We start from the raw sequence: 16,402 nt of genomic DNA on the forward strand, positions 1-16,402 counted from the left end.
AATTTAATTGGAACTTGGCCCCTGTGAAAGGTAGATTTGATTGCATTTGCTCTTGATTATTTCCATTAAAACTTTATGATCTGAAAAGCAATGTGTTTGTATTTACTTATCACAGCAACAGAGACCTGAATTGGCAGGCTCTCTATCAAATTACCTGATGAATGGAAAGACTGGATTGAATCTAGTTTCATATTGATTTTTGCCAGTATTATTAAAACCCTCTGATCTGAAGCATGAGATGCTTGTATTTCCCCAATATCTTCTGTGTGGGGGCTGGGTTAATCTTGTAGAGCTTTTCCCTTTTGAATAACCAAGTCTAATTAGTTGACACTTGGGATATGGCAATTTTAACTCTATAAAGGGGGAAAAAAACCTCATTTCCCTTAGATAAAATAGCAAAGGAACTTCTCAGGAGGCTCTTAAAGTTGAGGCACCTTCCCCTGGCTACCTGGGGTGACTCTTATCCAAAGGAAATGTGTCAGGAGGATGGAGTGACCTTTAGAAACCTTCTCAGGAGGTTTCCAAACCCACCTGGACACGTTCCTGCACCCCCTGAGCGAGGGGAACCTGCTTTAGCAGGGGGGTGAGCTCTGTCAGTGCCCCCCACGCTGGGATTCTGGGGTTCTGTGCCTACCTCCTGGCAGCAGTTGTGAAAATTCAACCCCTGCCTTTGGTGTTTGATGGCATTTTGCAGCCTGTTGCTTCCAACACTCCCAGCAGTGTGTGTGGAGCCGTGTCCTGGGGACACAACAGCTCTGGGCTGGTGTCAGGGTGCTGAAGCCCGAGGGTCTCCTGCAGCACCAGGTCCAGGTTGGTCCCAATGTTCCAGCAGTTCTCCACTCCAGGAAAGCCCCAAGTTTTGGTGCGTTGACACTGAAGCCCGGCTCCAGCTCTGAGGTGCAGAGCGCCGGCAGCCCGTCCGTCCGTCTGTCCGCCCCGTCTGTCCCCGCACCAGCGACACCGAGGCCACCGCGGCTCCCTTTGCGGGGGGCGGCTGCGGGGCATCGCTTTCCAGGCGAATGAACTCTCCGTCGGCCACAGGACCCCCGCGGGCTCGGCGGGAGGGTCCTGCCGTCGGGGTCCCGGGTCGGCAGAGGGCGCTGCGCCCCTTCCACCGCGGCCACCGGCCCCGCTCGGCTCCGAACCCGCCGCCCCCGCCCCCGCCCGGCCCCGCACCGAGCCCGGCCCCGCACCGAGCCCGGCGATGCCAGCGGCCCCCGGCCGCAGCGGCCCGCGGACGCGGAGCTGACCCGCACGGCCATGGCTCACGGCAGCCCCGGCCCGCACGGACGGAACCGGCAGGTACGTGCGGCCCGGGCGGAAAGTTTTAGGGAGGGTAGGGTGGGATGGGAGGGTGGGGATGGGACCCTCCCCGCGGGGGAACAGCGGAGCCCTCGGGATCTCGGTCCCGCTCCTCGAGGCGGTGCGGGGGATGCTGTGCCCGGCCGGCTGCGGGTCGTGTCCGCTGGTCCCGCATCCCCCGTTCCCGGCGGCGGCACCGGGCTGGCGGCTCCCGGAGCGACACGTCGCTGCTGGGCTCAGCGTGTCCCGGGCACCCTCCGGTCCCGCATCGCCCTGAGCCCCGCAGCCCCCCGGGCCACCCGGCGCCGGTGCGGAGGGGCTCGGGGAAGGGGTCTGCGCAGGGAGTCGCCCCGTGGCGCCCGGGGCCGGTGCTGGGTTACAGGTGTCTCCCGGAGAAGCGAGCTCCTGTCCTCTGGCAGAAGCGGGGGGCAGCGCCGGCGGGAGGGGCTGCTCGCCCCGAGGGGAGCTCCGGCCCGGGCTGCCGTTCGCCCCGCTGGAAGGATTCTGGCAGCCCCGAGCTGGTTTTGCCGCTTTGGGAGGTGAAACACTGCTGGAGAGATTCGAGGTGTCTGCAGCCAGAAACGCTTCTTCACCCTGGAAGGGGAAACCAAGAGCCCCGTCCTCCTGCCTTTGGCACGAGCTGTCACCTGCAGCCAAGCTCCGAGCACGATGGGATGGGACCTGGGCTTCAGTCTTCCTCTACTTTGTTCCTCTCTGCTCCAACTCCTTCATGTCAGGTGGGCTTGCTCCTGGTCTGTGCCAGGCTGGAGTGGGGCAGGGGCAAAGGCATCCTGCCATCCTGGGGTGGCTCGAAGGGTGCTGGACAGGGAGCAGCTTTGCACAGGCCACTTGTCCCACTCAGCTGCAAGGGGAGGCTCAGGGGTCCAGAGGAGACTGAGCTGTGTTCTGGAGCCAGGCAGGAGTGGATCCATGCCGTGGTGTTGGGCAGGGAGTAGGAATCCCCTCCTCCTGCCAGTTAGCCATTCCTTTTGATGCAGTGGGAGGCTTGGGGGGCTTGTAGTGTGCAGGTGCCTTTGCTCTGGGAGAGCTCATCTGTGCTGGGGAACCCACACCCCAGTGAGGAGCCTGCACAGGTGAGATGCTGCATCTCCCAGGGAACCAGTTTGAGCTGTCGAGCCCTCTGCCTTCTTCCACTGACATGACTGACTGAGCTGCTGTTGACCTTGGGTTTCAACACCCCTGATGAGCTGCCACACTGCCAGAGACATCCCTGGCACTTGGATGACTCTGAGGTTCAAGCTGCCAACAGACTTGACCTTCAAAGTGCCAGTGGGGCAGTGGGATTCACCAAGTGGGGGAGCAGGAACAGGCCTGTGCTTGAGCAGAACTGGAGGTAAAAACTCTCCTGCTCACCTTGGCTGGGAAGGAAATACTGCAGATGCTGGAGGAATGAGCAAGGAGCTGGGAATAAATCAGTGTAGAGGAGAGGATGAGAGAGCACACTTGGGGGAAGGAGTCCTCTGCATGTCTGCATGCTCCCCTGCCACTGTTTTTGCCTGGTTGGAGAGCACATAACTCATGCTGCCCTCACCAACACATCTGTGGGGCCAGACCAGTGTAAGCAAACCCCAAGTAAGAGCTAAAATGAAGCATGTAAAAGGACTCAGCTCAAGCTGGAGCTCTGGGGCTCAAGCCAGGCTCCCCTGCAGTGAGGTTTCCCTTTGGAAAGGAAGGATTGTGCAGCATTCAAGGCAGTACAGAGCATGGGAGGGTTCAGAAGTTACTGCAGGAAGCTCCCACCAGTGCAGCTCCAGGCACTGGATGCTGCTCTCCCAGCTTTGCCTGGAGTTGAGCATCCTCAGTGCTGTGGAGGGAGCTGGGATTTAGCCATTCTGCTGGCTTGCACTGATGAACCCAAAGCTGTGGGTGTGGAGGATGCTGCTGTTGCTGCTCTGTGCTCAGAGGATGGCAGCATCTTGCTGCCCAGCCTCCCCAGGGACCCCCAGCCTCACAGCTCAGTGCCAGGATGGGCAGCAGCAGTGTCTCAGAGGTCTTGAGTCCAAAGCTGTCAGCCTGTGGATGTCTGAGCATTTCCTTGCCTGCCTGAGGTGAAGGATCCAGCACTCAGATGAATTTCCAGCCTTGGGGTAGAAGGGAGATGCTCTTTGCCAAGCTTGCTCTGCTGCCTTGGCACTCTCTGGCTGCTGGAGGCAGAGCTGTTCTGGAGCCTGTGCTGTGCTGAGTGTGGAGGTGGCTCTTTGCTTGTCAGGATCCTTTGAGGAGGTGTCAGCTCCCCAGGAGGCTCAGCAGCCTCTCCATGCTGCTGCCATCGCCTGCACAGCCCCCAGAGCTGTGCCTCAGGGTGAGGGAAGGATACCTTCCCTCTGAGCAGAGCAGATAGAACCTGCTGCAGCAGCTTCCCCTTGCTCAGGGGGCACTGGACAGGTGGGGTGGGAAACCTCATGAGAAGGAGCCTCCACACCCTCCCTGGGCAGCCTGGGCCAGGGCTCCCTCACCTCACACCAAAGGACTTTCTCCTCCTGTTCTAGTGGAACTCCCTGTGTTCCATCTTAAGCCCTTGTCCTGTCAGTGGGCACCACAGAAAAAGGTCTGTCTCATCCTGGCACCAGCCCTTTAGGTACTGATCAGCATTCATAAGGGCCCCTCTCAGCCTTCTCTTCTCCAGGCTGAACAGCCCCAGGGCTCACAGCCACAGGAGGGCATTTGCTCAGATGATCTGACTTTCTGCTTCAGGGATAGATGAAAATCAAATGAAATCTCCCCCTCCAACAGGCAGTGACACACCCCTGAGGTTGTGGGGAGGTTTCTGTGCCTGGCTGGGCTCTGGCCATGTCCCTCCCCTGCTCCATGGCTGGGGCACAGGGCTGCCTGGCATTGTGATGGGCCCAGGGCTGCAGCTCTTCTTGCACAGAATGAAGCCATCCAAGTCTCAAGAAGTGCTGAAACAGCAGGAGTATGAAAACAGCTTTTGGAAAACTGGCAGAACTGTAGGGCCAGATGTGCACAGGGATGACAGTGCCACTGTCCCTTGTGCCACCCTGCACAGGAGAGCAGCCAAGGTGCCATCCTTCCCCACCTCTCTCCCTCTCTCTCTCTCTCTCTCTCTCTCTCTTTTTGAGGGGTGGAATTCTGCTAACTGTGGCTATTCTGCTCCCATGGACCATTGCAGACAGTGCTCCAGACTAGCAGGAGCTGGAGCATCATTTGGCATGGCAGAGAATCCCTCACAGACACTGTGGGGCTGTGTTCTGGATGGGATGGGATGGGATGGGATGGGATGGGATGGGATGGGATGGGATGAGACAGTCCTGCTGCAGGGTCACAGCTCTGTGTGTGGCTTTAATGAAGAAGGAGGGAGAAGTTTGTGTGTCCTGTAACTGGCAGAGTGCTGGGGGTTGGGAGGGCAGCATGGAGCTGCTCCCCTGTGTCTGTGTGCTGGGGGAAACCTTGATGTGGCTCTGCTGGGAGTGATGTCCCTGCTGGTATGTGCCATGGGGAGGGATGTGAGCCCATGCAGAAGGACAGCCACCTCTTGCCACTCTGGTTTTATCTTCATTTATCCTAATTCATCTCCAGAGAGACTTGGGCACTTTGCAGTTCCTTCAGGTCCCATCTCAGACCCAAAAAAGGTGCAGAGCAGCAAACACAAAGGTTAATGAGAAGTCCCACAAAACCCCAAACAGAAGGTAACAGAAGAGAGAATACTGATGTTTCCAATCACAATGAAGTGCTTGGATGTGACAGAACACCACTCCTCATCTCAAAAATGACATTTCAAGCTGAAAAACCTCAAGTCAGACCCAACACAGGTAGCTGGGAGTCTCACGACAATGGAGGCTGAGAACTGTCAAAACAGCAATTTGTGTGGAGCTCAGCTTTCTGATGGGAGATTGTGCAGGAGTGGGAGCCCTCAGTGCCTGTGCTGGGGTGGCTGTGAGAGGGGAGCATTGCTCTGATGGCTTGTGTCAGGGAATGGCACCTCTTGGCCCTGTGCTCCTGCAAAGCCTGGGTGCCCTCCCTAGCAACTGGCTCAGCTCCTGTGTGGACACTGGGAGCTGCATTCTGGAGAACTCTGTGATTTATTGATGCTGCTTTGGCTGTAGCAAACAGCTCAGCCTTTCCTCAGCTAAATATAGTTCACAGTGGGAGCACATCCCTGTCCTTTGTGGGATGGGGGTGGCCAGCAGTGTGGTCCAAGCCAGAGATTCAGGGGTGTCTTCTGGAGACCTTACATGGCCTAGAGGGTCCTGTGGGCAGGAGCTGGAGATGGGTTTCTCTGGAGGTGCTCCAGTGAGTGCTGTGGGGCTCAGTGCTTGTGCTCAGAAGCTCTCTCCCTGCCCTGTGTGGAGGGGGAGCCAGAGCAGCAGCTGGGAGACCAGGGACTCTCATGTGAGCTGACCTTGGTGCAGAATGGGCACCCTGCCACTCTCCCAGCTGGCCACAGTGCCTGAGTGCTGATGCAGGCACTGCCCTGGATTTCAGGGCTGAGCAGCTCTGAGAGTGCTGTTTACTTTTTCATTGAGGAAATAGTCCATGTTTTAAGCTGGTATCAATATTTACATGATGAGCTGCTGCACCTCTGAAGGGACTCTGGCAGTGCAGGCTGTTGTGTGAAGATCCCCTCTCTGAGGAAGCCTCTTGCAGAGCAGATTCTGCTCATCAGCCTCTCAGATTGCCTAAATACAGCTTTACAGGAGGCAGCTGGCACAGTCTGATCACAGCAGCTCATGCTCACTTCATGGAGCAGTGGTTTTCTTGCACACTGAGCCATCCTGAGTTCATCCTGGCACTGCAGTGGCCAGGCTCTGCCCCAGCCCTGGGCAGCACTCACAGAATGGTGGGTCTGGAAGGGCCCTGCAGAGCTCACCCAGCCCCAGCCCCTGCTACAGCAGGTTCCCCTGGCTCAGGGGGCACAGGGATGTGTCCAGGTGGGGTTGGAAACCTCCTGAGAAGGAGCCTCCACACCCTCCCTGGGCAGCCTGGGCCAGGGCTCCCTCACCTCAGCACCAAAGGACTTTCTCCTCCTGTGCCAGTGGGACTTTGTGTTCCAGCCCATGTCCATCACCCCTGTTCTGTCACTGCACACAAGTGGCAGGATCTATTCTCTGCCATTTGCTCTGGCTCTTCCCAGACACCCTGCATCTGTACTAATACTTGTGATCTGCATTTACAGTGTACTGCAACAGGCTTGATTTTGCTCTCTTGGCAGTAAAAATCAGGAGCAACTCCTCTGAAGCAGACACAGTCCCACTGCTGTTCAAATGGGTTATGGGCTGAGCTCCCAGAGAGGTTTTGGTGTGTGCCACAGGCAGGTGTGTGCTTGTTTGTGCTGATATGGGGCCAGCCAAGCTCTGGGGCATCCCCTACCACTGCCAGGGCACATGGTGGTCTGTACTCCCCACTTATCACTACCCATATTCCTCTTTCTCCTTTCAGATGCACTGATGTCTGCCCTTTGCCAAAACCTGACCCACCTGAGGTTGGCAGATGCACAGCTGTTAGTGTGAATCCCCAGTAAAAGGTAACTGTTGCTCATCTGGGCTATTCTGGTGGGGGCTGCACATCCCAACCCTTCTCAGCCCTTCTTCCTCTGTGCATCTCTTGTTGGTTTTGGTAGAATGAGTGAGAGAGACATCCAAAGCCTGAGCAAATGGGTTTTCGTGCTCAGTCTCTGCCTTACCACGCTGTGGGGAAGAATGACACTGGCCTCCACCCATCACAGAAGCCATTCAGGTAGGAGATGCAACGTCCTTGCCCTGGGGCTCCTTGATGCTGGTGGTACCTTGGGGTCTCCATGGGATGCCTAAAGTGGTGGTGATGTGGGGCTGAGGTAGTTAATGGGAGAAGGAGACTCCACACCCTCCCTGGGCAGCCTGTGCCAGGGCTCAGTTCTGTGTGCACTGAGACAACTCTTTCTGTGTAAGCTGCAGTGAGTGTCACAAACCTGGGTGAGGGACACTCTCCACTTTAGGCATTCATTTCAGCCCTCTGGTTGTAAAGGTCATCCTGAAACATGGAACAAGGGGATGTAGAACTGAAAGTCTTGCTGAAAGCACAGTTAATTTGTTATCCCAGCAGTGGCTGGCTATGCTGGAATGCTGGTTTGTGCAACAGATGGGATTTTTGGAGGTGTTACATGAGCCCACAGTTGAAGTTTGTGTCTTGGGAAGCAGAGGAGCTGTGCTCAGCCCTTTGTGCCTGTCCTGCCTGGTGCAGGAGCCCAATGGGCTGTGCTGGATGGGGTATCTGGTGCTAGGGCTAGGGATTCCTCTCCTCAGTGTGTGGTGGGAGGGTGGCACAGGTGGGCATGTGCATGGAGTGGGGAGCAATCCTGTGGCACTTGCTGTCTGTGTTTGGAAAAGAAGGTATTTAAGGCTTAATTTAATTGTTCCTGACCCCACACCTGCCCTTGTCCTATTTCTGTCACTCTTTGTCTGCCAGTTACAGCAGTTCTAATCCTGTAATCCCCATCCTCATTGCTTAAAACCAAAACTGTATCTTCCAGAGGGATTCCCTCAACCAGTCACTCAGCAGCCCCCTGCCCTGCCCTCTCCCTCAGCAGCTTCATGTCACCTGTGAGCTGACTGAGGCTGCACTCCATCCCCTCATCCAGATCATTAGCAAAGAACAGGCTCCAACACTGAGCCCTGGGGAAGTGAACAGGGGAAGATCTTTCCCTGTGCCACTGTGGCCACAAGGTTCCAGAGCCCCCACACTGATGAATTCCTGGCACAGACATGAGGTCCCACGTGCTCAGCCAGCACAGGGGGGATGCTGATGCATCCTGGGGGATGTGGTTGGATTTCAATAGCCACAAGTGCAGAGATTAAGCCATTTGAAAATGGAAGAGGAGACTTCTCAGTGAAGAATGATTCACCAGCAGTTTAATCCCCTGTATAAGGTGGTGAGCTCTATGTGATGAGCTTGGCTGGATCCAGCTCTCACAGAGGTGGCCCCAGCATCTCCAGATAAACCCCTCTAATACTGATCATCAAAGTGCCATCTTTGCCTTCATTCACATTCATCACTCAGCCCCAGAGCAGAGGCATTGAGCCAGCTGGGATTTGCTTTTGGGAAATGAGCTTCTGGGAGTGAATGGAGAGCAGAGCACTGATTCCTGATGATCTTGGGAGGGAGATTTACTGGTCAGGCAGAGGGAAAGCAGCAGCTCTGGGTGTGTGTTTGTGAGATGCTTCTGCAAGATTCCCTCTTGCTTGGGGCAGTGTTGGTTCCTTCATCATGTACCCACTTTGCACCAAGGGTGGAGTATTTTTCTGAGTCCCTGTGGGTGAGGCAGGAGCTGGGCAGCTCTGCTGGGTGCTGCACAGGGAGGTTGTGTTGGGAGCTGTATCCACAGCTGCAGGGTGCTGTGCAGCTTCATCACTGAGCAATGCCAGAGCACTTCCAGCTGTCCTCCAGCAGCAGTCCAGGTGTTTGCTTTTCTGCTTGCAAGTGTAAAGCAATGGGGTTTGCAAGAGCAGTTCACAGGATCCCAGAATCATCACATGGTGGGGCTGGGAGGGCTCTGCAGAGCTCACCCCTGCTACAGCAGGTTCCCCTGGCTCAGGGGGCACAGGAACGTGTCCAGGTGGGGTTGGAAACCTCCTGAGAAGGAGCCTCCACACCCTCCCTGGGCAGCCTGGGCCAGGGCTCCCTCACCTCAGCACCAAAGGACTTGCTCCTTGTGTTTAAGGGAGCTTTTGGTGTTTCAGTTTATGTTTATCACCCCTTGTTTTGTCAGTGGACACTACAGAAGAACAGACTGGCCTCATCCTCTCAACACCAGCCCTTTAGGTTTTGATCAGCATTGAAAAGGGCTCCCCTCAGCCTTCTCTTCCCCAGGCTGAACAGGCTGCAGCCTTTCCTCCTCACACACATGTTCCATCCCCTCAGCATCTTGGTGTCCCTGCACTGGCCTCTCTCCAGCAGTTCCCTGTCTCTCCTGAGCTGGGGAGCCCAGTTCATGGATGTGCAAACCCTCAAAGATGCAACAAAAGGGGACAGAGAATGATGTGGAGTCCTGAGGTGACAAGACAATGAAAAGCCCCAGCTGATGTGCTGTGATAATGAGCAATCCAAACAAGCCTGCTGCCCTCCAAACCCCTCTTAAATAATACAGACACCTAAGGCAGTAGTGACTTTAAGACTTTAATTATTGAGTGAGTGTTAGTGGTGGAGTTGTGGCTCTGATCATTCACACTGCCTGGCTCTGCTTGGGAGCCACTCTTCCTTGTGCAGAGCCCTTTAACACCCCCTGGGATGAGACCCTCCACTTCTCCTGTGTCCTGCCCATGTCTCCTGTGCTCCTCATCCCTCCTCAGGACACCCAGACTCCTTTCAGTGCCCAGGAGGAGGGGGGCTTTGACCCAGTGGGTTTGGCTATTGCCCAGCAGTTATGTGCACTCAACTTCTCTGCCTTTTCCAACTCTCCAGCAGCAATCAGAGTGATGTTTTCCACTGAGCATGTGGAGCTGTGCCCATCCCTCCCCAAGACACACCAAATGTGTCATTGCAGGTTATGCTGTAAAAACCCCGTGTTCTGCTGCTCACTTAAAGGTCAGCCAGAGTAGGACAGGGTTTCTCTTTTACTTTTGCATGCAGGATTCAAAAGCCTTGTGCTCTTACAATGCTTTTGTGCTTGCATGAGATAAGAGTTGTTTTGAACAGGGTTCCAGTGGGGAAATATCACTTAAATGGGAGGGAGAAACGTGCCAGAAGCTCTGGAACTTATCCCAGGCTCTCTGGGAGTTTCCTGCTCTCTGTATTAAACACACCATCCATCTGATTTGCATTTTTCAGCTTTATCTGGTTTAAAGTTTCCTGCTGCTCAGCAAAAGGAGAAGCAGCTGCTGGGAGCTTTGGAGGAGCCCATGGCTCAACCTGTGCTCAGCTTCTCTGCTCACTCTTCCCAGGCGTGTGACATGGAGCCAGGCTCTGTGCCTGCTCCTCTCCTGCCAGCATCCCCTGGCACAGGGCTGCTGATCCCCTCTGCAGGGAAATCTCTTGGTAACATCCCAGGAATCACCATGGCTGATGTAGAGGGATTTCTGTCAGTTATAACCCCCCCAAACTCCTGAGCTCACCCCAACGCTGGGGTCTGTGACAGTCCCCTCTGGTGTGGGCCACGTTGGCTGTGCTGGAGGGGCAGGAAAGTGGGTGAAAGTTTGGTGTGTAGGGAGCTGAGATGCTTCACAGCAAGTGGGGTGGCTCTTGCTCTGCTGGAGGCACAAGTGTGATGGGGAGGGGCTGAGGGAATGGGGGTGTTGAGCCTGGAGAAGAGGAGGCTGAGGGCAGCCAGCAGCACTCTGACACTCCCTGACAGGAGGCTGCAGGGAGCTGGGGGTCAGGCTCTGCTCCCCAGAGTTGAATGAGAGAACATGAGGCAATGGGCTGCAGTTGCCCCAGGGGAGGTTGAGGTTGGAGCTGAGGCAGAACTGTTTCCCTGAGAGGGGTGTCAGCCCTGTGCCAGGCTGCCCAGGGAGCTGGGGGAGTGCCCAGCCCTGGAGGGATCCCAAAGCCGTGGGGCTGAGGTGCTGAGGGCTGTGGGGTCAGTGCTGGGCTGGGACTCCACCATTCAGGGCACAGGCTGGAGATGTTCCATGTGTGGAAGTGCTTTCCCTGTGTGTGCACACCCACCATGGCCAGGGACCCTCTCTGTGCCTGGCAGGGACACGGTGGGTGCCCACAGGCCTTGGGCAGTGCAGGATGGGCTCTGAGGCTGTGGGTCTGGCCCCACGGTGCTGCTGTGCTCAGACAGCTGCAGCCAGGCAAGAGGAGAAGCCAGTTTTTCTTTATCTCTGTGCTGCACCTTTTTGAGCAAATGAAAAGGGCTTTGGTGTGCTGGCAAACCCTCACTGCAGGGCTGTAACAGCGACTCCTCTGCTCTGCCAGCCTCTCCCTCAGCTGAACCCTTTCAAATTAGCTGCAAATGAGAAGCCAGAGAGCAGAGTGAGAGGGAGCAGAGGGGTCATCTGGCCCTTCCTCTGGGGAAGAGCTCTGCTAATGAAGATTTGCAGGGAGGCTTGTACTAAGAAAAAAGTCAAAGTCCCATCTAGGTGTGAGCACTGGAGCTGGAGGGTGTAAACCCCCCTGTTTGAAGGGGTGGGGGCTGTGTTGGGGTGTGCAGGGTGGGTGAAGGACTCCTTTTAGTCCTGGGCCAGAGCATGTTTGGGAGTGAGGATTCACAGTCAGCCAAAGCCCTCTGTTTATTCCTCAGATTGTTTGAGAAACCCCATTAATCAGAAAAGCAGGGTGGAACAACCACTTTTGCTCTGTAATGAGTTACTTTCCTCCTCACTTTTGCCAAAGTCTACCATTTCTGCATACAAAGAGTGGCAATGATCATGAAAGCTGCATTCTGGTGGCATTTAAAAGAGAGGAGAAAATTCATGGCCAGAGATGCTATAACAAAATACTTCCAGGATAGGTAATTGTGTCATTATTATGGGCAGAAAGGAAAGCAGTGGTTCATTAAAAGAAAATGACCATGAAATAGCAATAAATAAAGCCAAATTAAAGCCAGGGCAGTTGCATGGCTCATCCTGCTCCTGTGGCAGGGGGTGCAGGGTGTGTGGCTCCTGGCCCAAGGGAACAGGCTGGAGGGATGAGCAGTGCCCTCACTGCCCTGGTTCACATGGGTGAGGATGTGGCCTCTGCACAGCAGTGAGTGTGTCTCTGTCCCAGTCCTGGGCTGGTGGCATTGCTGGGGAGCAGGTCCTGGGGCAGCTCCTCGTGTCCTTTTCTTCTCCCAGCTGGTGCTCACGTGTGGTGGGAGCAGGAGAGGGGCAAGGATTGCTTTGGCTGAGAGCTGGCATGGCTGTGCCTGGCCAGCACAAGCTCAGGGGTTGCATTTGGATCAGCAGGTTGTGAAAACGTGGCTGCAAGGCAAAGGGATTTCCCTCAGTGCCTGGGGACAGATCCCATTTCCCTGAGCCTTCGTGTGAGAAGGTGAAGTGGCAGCTTTCCAAAGGCTCCTGGAAGGCAGATGGTGTTTGCTGGTGATTGTGGGTACATGCTGCCTCTGCCCAGGGACCTTCAGGAGTGCTGACAGTGAGCAGTGTGAGGGCTGTTAGGAGCTCAGATGCAAGAGGTCAGGAGATCAGATCCCAGAAGAGTGAGGGCTGTCAGGAGCTCAGGTGCAGGAGGTCTGGAGCAGCAGCAGTGCTTCTCCTTCCTGATGTGCTGGGGAGCTGTTGGGCTGAGCTGTGTGTCCAGCAGCAGCCCTGGGGTGCAGCCCTGCCTGACAGTGGGTGCTTCTCCTCCCACAGTGCATGTGGAGCCTGGGACATGTGAAGTCATCGCAGCTCATCGCTGCTGCAACAAGAACAAGATCGAGGAGCGCTCACAGACAGTGAAATGCTCCTGCTTCCCAGGCCAGGTGGCAGGGACAACAAGGGCAGCTCCCTCCTGTGTGGATGGTGAGTATCCTGTGGCCAAAAGGCAGGTCCCCTGCAATGCCTGCTTGCATCTTCCCAGACATCAGGCTGCTGTGGGGTTACTGTGTGCCTGGGATTAACAGAGGAGACCTGGCTGGGAGCTCATGCCATGGAATGAGGGGCAGAGGGAGACCTGGCTAGGAGCTCATGCCATGGAATGAGGGGCAGAGGGAGGGTTTTGGGGACACTGCACTGGTGTGGCTGTTATCCCTCTGTGTGCAGCCCTGGGCTGGGTGCTGAGGGGGGGTTATGAGGCTCCAGCCATTCAAGCTCTAGCAGCATTGGTCTGTACACATCTGCTGCCCAGGCTGCTGCAGGGCTGTGACTCCAGCCACAGAAGGAGCACTAAGCAAAGCTCAGACCATGTATATTTTATCAAGTGGCACCACGTGGCATCTCTGAAGAGGCATCAGAAGCAGCTGGAGCCTCTCCAGCATGGCATCACTTCTGGAAGCCAGTGTGCTGTGAGTGTGTGTGTGTGCAACACCAGGACAAGGCAGGATGGATTCTGTCTCTGTGTGTGTGCAACACCAGGACAAGGCAGGATGGATTGTCAGGGAAAGCTTTCCTTGTCCCAAGCACCTTGTGTGTGTCATCATTCCCAAATACAGGGGAGCCTGCTCTGGTTACATAAATTACAAGAGCCTCCAGAGCAGTGTTGGGCAGTCCCTTGGCCTCTGTAAGTGGAGCTCTAAAGTAGGTTATTGAACAACACTCCTCCCTGCTCTTGCTGGGAGTGAGGACAGCCTTGTCATTAGGCTTTTTACCTAAGGTGGGAGTGAGAGAAAACAGGGTGTTTGTGAGGTGTTTCCAAGCCCTGGCTGCTGCCACCCTCCTCTCCCCCACAGCCTCCATCGTGCTGCAGAAGTGGTGGTGCCAGATGGAGCCGTGTCTGGATGGGGAGGAGTGCAAAGTGCTGCCTGACCTCTCAGGCTGGAGCTGCAGTAGTGGCAACAAAGTGAAGACAACCAAGGTATGTCCCCTGGCAGGGTGCTGGAGGGGAAGAAGGTGGCACAAGCCCACAGCTTTGCTGATGGATAAACCCAATGGCTCAGTGGGTGGGCATTGCATGGCTCAGACGTGCTGGGGGTGTTTCAATACCAGCCTGGGGCTGCTGGGCTGTCCCAGCTGCATCCCAGCATCTCACCACTGCTCAGGGCCAGCAGGGTCCCAGCCCTGAATCTGTCACCTCTCCCTGAGCTGAGGCAATCAGCTGTGACAGAGCACTACATGATTATTATTTTCATGGCTTGCTGGATGCCCAAAGAACAAGGTATAATTAAAGTTATATCAAACTCATTAGTAATTACACACATGCCATGGTTAATCAGCTGCATCATTGTGTAATCATTGTTCATTCTGCTGAGTGTCACTATTCCTTATGCTTTAGTTCTCTCCCCACATCCCTTGCCATGAAATCATTGCATGAAGTGATGTTGGGGTTTCTTTTCATTGTTGTTATTGGTTTTGTGCACAGAAAGCATTTTCAAGTGCTTTTCTGCATGTCCAGGAAGGTTCCTCTGGCCCTGGGTGGAGCAACCATCCCAATGCAAATCATCTTTGCACCTCCTGAGGCTGTCTGCTGGCAATTTGTGGGTGAGGGAGTCAGCTGGATGTGGTGGGGAACTTGCAGGCAGATTGTTTCTGTTAGCAGGTCTCTACCCTACTCTTCTCTGCCCACAGGTCACTCGGTAGCCTTTGGGCCACCCTCTGTGCAGCTTGGCACAGGTCCCTGGTACTCTGTGGAGCTGTGAGCAGCAGGATGTGGCTCTCCTGGGTGATGCCTGTGGAGGTGGGATGCTCCAAGGCTGCTCTCGTGTGCCTGTCAGTGGGACTGGGACAGGTACCACATCAGAGTATGTGCTGAGCCTTGGCTGCAAGACTCCTGTCACCCCACAGTCCCTTCCTGCCCCATGGACACACTCACTGACCAAGAAATGGGCTTTGTTTTCCCATCCTCTTCGATAAAATACTCCAATCAAATAAGAGCTCTTGACAATACAGAGACAGACAGTGGTCCCCCAAAATGGGTTTTGTTCTGAAACAGCTGAAATCTGAGTGCTGGGGTATTCTGGAGCTGCTGGGAATTGCCTTTCCCCATCTCCCAAGATGCTGGATGGGGATAGCCATCAGGATCTGGGCAGTCAATGGTGGTGTGGAAGCCTCTCCTGTTTGTCTCATGGCTCCCAGGAGCAGGATCTGAGCTCCAGCCTGATCTCATGTCACCCAAGGGCTGGGAGGCTGCTCCAACCTCCCCCAGAGCATTGTGCTTTCCCTGCCCTGGGATGTGGCTGCTGTGGCAGATACAGTGGTGTGGTCAGGAGTGTCTGACACCCCATCAGCCCCAGAGATAGTGACACATCTCCATGGAGCATGCTGTTGGTTTCTTCTTCCTTGGTGACTGCATTAACCAGGCTGTGAGGTTTTTCTCTGCCATCCAAGCCCTGGCCACCAACTTACTGCTTGTGTTTGCAGTTGAAGTGCAGCTCCCTGGGGGAAGCTCCCTCTGCCCATGGGTCTGGTGTGTCTGACCATGCAGATGCCCAACCCCAGGCCCAGCCCAAGCCAGGTTTTGGTGCATGAATACCAAAATAAAGCAAAATGTACCATCTCCTGGCCCTGAGCTTGTGCCCTTCTCCAGGACACTCTGCTTCCCCCAGTGTGGCAGCTCAAGGGGGAGAGGATGGGAGCCCCAAAGGTCCCGATGTGGGCAGGGCTGGGGACACAGGCACAAGAGCATCACTGTGGGAAGTGGGGCCAACACCTCCCCAGGCACCACAGCCCCACTTCTTGAGCCATGTGGGGGGATTTGCCAACCCTAGAGGAGCTGGGGGCTGGTGCCAGTGTGGGGCCAGCAGCCCAGGGATGCTGCTGTGCCTCCAGCCACCCACCTCTCTGCTCTGGCTGCTGCCAATGGGACTCCTTATCTCGACCTTTTTGTAATGGGGTATGTAATACCTGCTCTAGGTGTGATGTAAATACCAGACTGTGATATAATAAACTCATTTTAACCTCTGCAAAGGATCTTTTCATTCAGCAGAAAGGAAGGCTTGGAGGGTGCTTCTCTTGCCAACCAGGTCAGGGTTGGAAGGACTGGAAGCTCTGCCCCAATCGTTCCCATCCCAACTGCCTCATGCAAGGACAACTGCTCTCATTACTCATGCAACTGTTATTCTCTGGCTCAATAAAATCTTTTGGCTGTGACTTCCACTCTGTAATTACACATTGCATTAAAAAGGCACACTCCTTCATTCAGCTGAGCTGCAGAGGAACAGTTTGGGGCAATAGAAGGCTGATGTTTGTCTGATGTGGTGTCCTGTCCCCACCAAGAGCCTCAGATGATGAATGCAGAGTGGAAGTCTGTTAATTCCAACACCAAACCTTGGGCTGCTGCTGGGAACATCCCTGCTTGGCTGAGCACATTCATAGTCAGCTCATCATGCCAAGGATCCACTCTGTAGAGGTGTTGAGCTTGACACCTACATGGATATAAAAACATTTTATTGTCTGCATAATAGCCACCCTTAGAGCTTATTTTTCACTTACTGCAATAGAGGGTTTAGTGAGGAAAAGCCCCTTGGTGTCTGCTGAGTGCTGACCTGCCTGTTGTAAGCTGCTATCACACTTGAGTACACAAATACAGAAAATCACTGCTCCCTCGCTGGCAGGTAAATGCCTTTCAG

General features: G+C 55.1%; 1 protein-coding gene across 2 annotated transcripts; it reads left to right on the top strand.

Annotated features, from left to right (window-relative positions):
* The first annotated feature begins 1,219 nt into the window (after positions 1-1,219).
* On the top strand, positions 1,220-15,704 carry TAFA3 (TAFA chemokine like family member 3). 2 transcript variants are annotated; one of them, XM_062013669.1, is made up of 7 exons: positions 1,220-1,302; positions 6,494-6,596; positions 6,721-6,805; positions 6,902-7,017; positions 12,552-12,701; positions 13,568-13,692; positions 14,403-15,704. In XM_062013669.1, exons 4-7 carry the CDS (start codon positions 6,903-6,905, stop codon positions 14,412-14,414), a joined length of 402 nt encoding a protein of 133 aa, XP_061869653.1. In that variant the 5' UTR covers positions 1,220-1,302; positions 6,494-6,596; positions 6,721-6,805; position 6,902; the 3' UTR covers positions 14,415-15,704. The 2 variants fall into 2 exon arrangements, with proteins under 2 accessions (XP_061869653.1, XP_061869654.1); XM_062013670.1 differs by lacking the exon at positions 6,494-6,596 and having other exon boundaries at positions 1,227-1,302.
* Positions 15,705-16,402: the final 698 nt, after the last annotated feature.

This window comes from Colius striatus, chromosome 22, assembly GCF_028858725.1.
Source record: "Colius striatus isolate bColStr4 chromosome 22, bColStr4.1.hap1, whole genome shotgun sequence".
Classification (NCBI taxonomy): domain Eukaryota; kingdom Metazoa; phylum Chordata; class Aves; order Coliiformes; family Coliidae; genus Colius; species Colius striatus.

Bases quoted from the DNA above. Each gene is read 5' to 3' on its own strand.
- TAFA3 (XM_062013669.1), top strand. From the start codon at position 6,903: ATGAGTGAGAGAGACATCCAAAGCCTGAGCAAATGGGTTTTCGTGCTC. The intron at 7,018-12,551 runs GTAGGAGATGCA...CTCCTCCCACAG, and splicing joins CCATCACAGAAGCCATTCAG to TGCATGTGGAGCCTGGGACA. The intron at 12,702-13,567 runs GTGAGTATCCTG...TCTCCCCCACAG, and splicing joins AGCTCCCTCCTGTGTGGATG to CCTCCATCGTGCTGCAGAAG.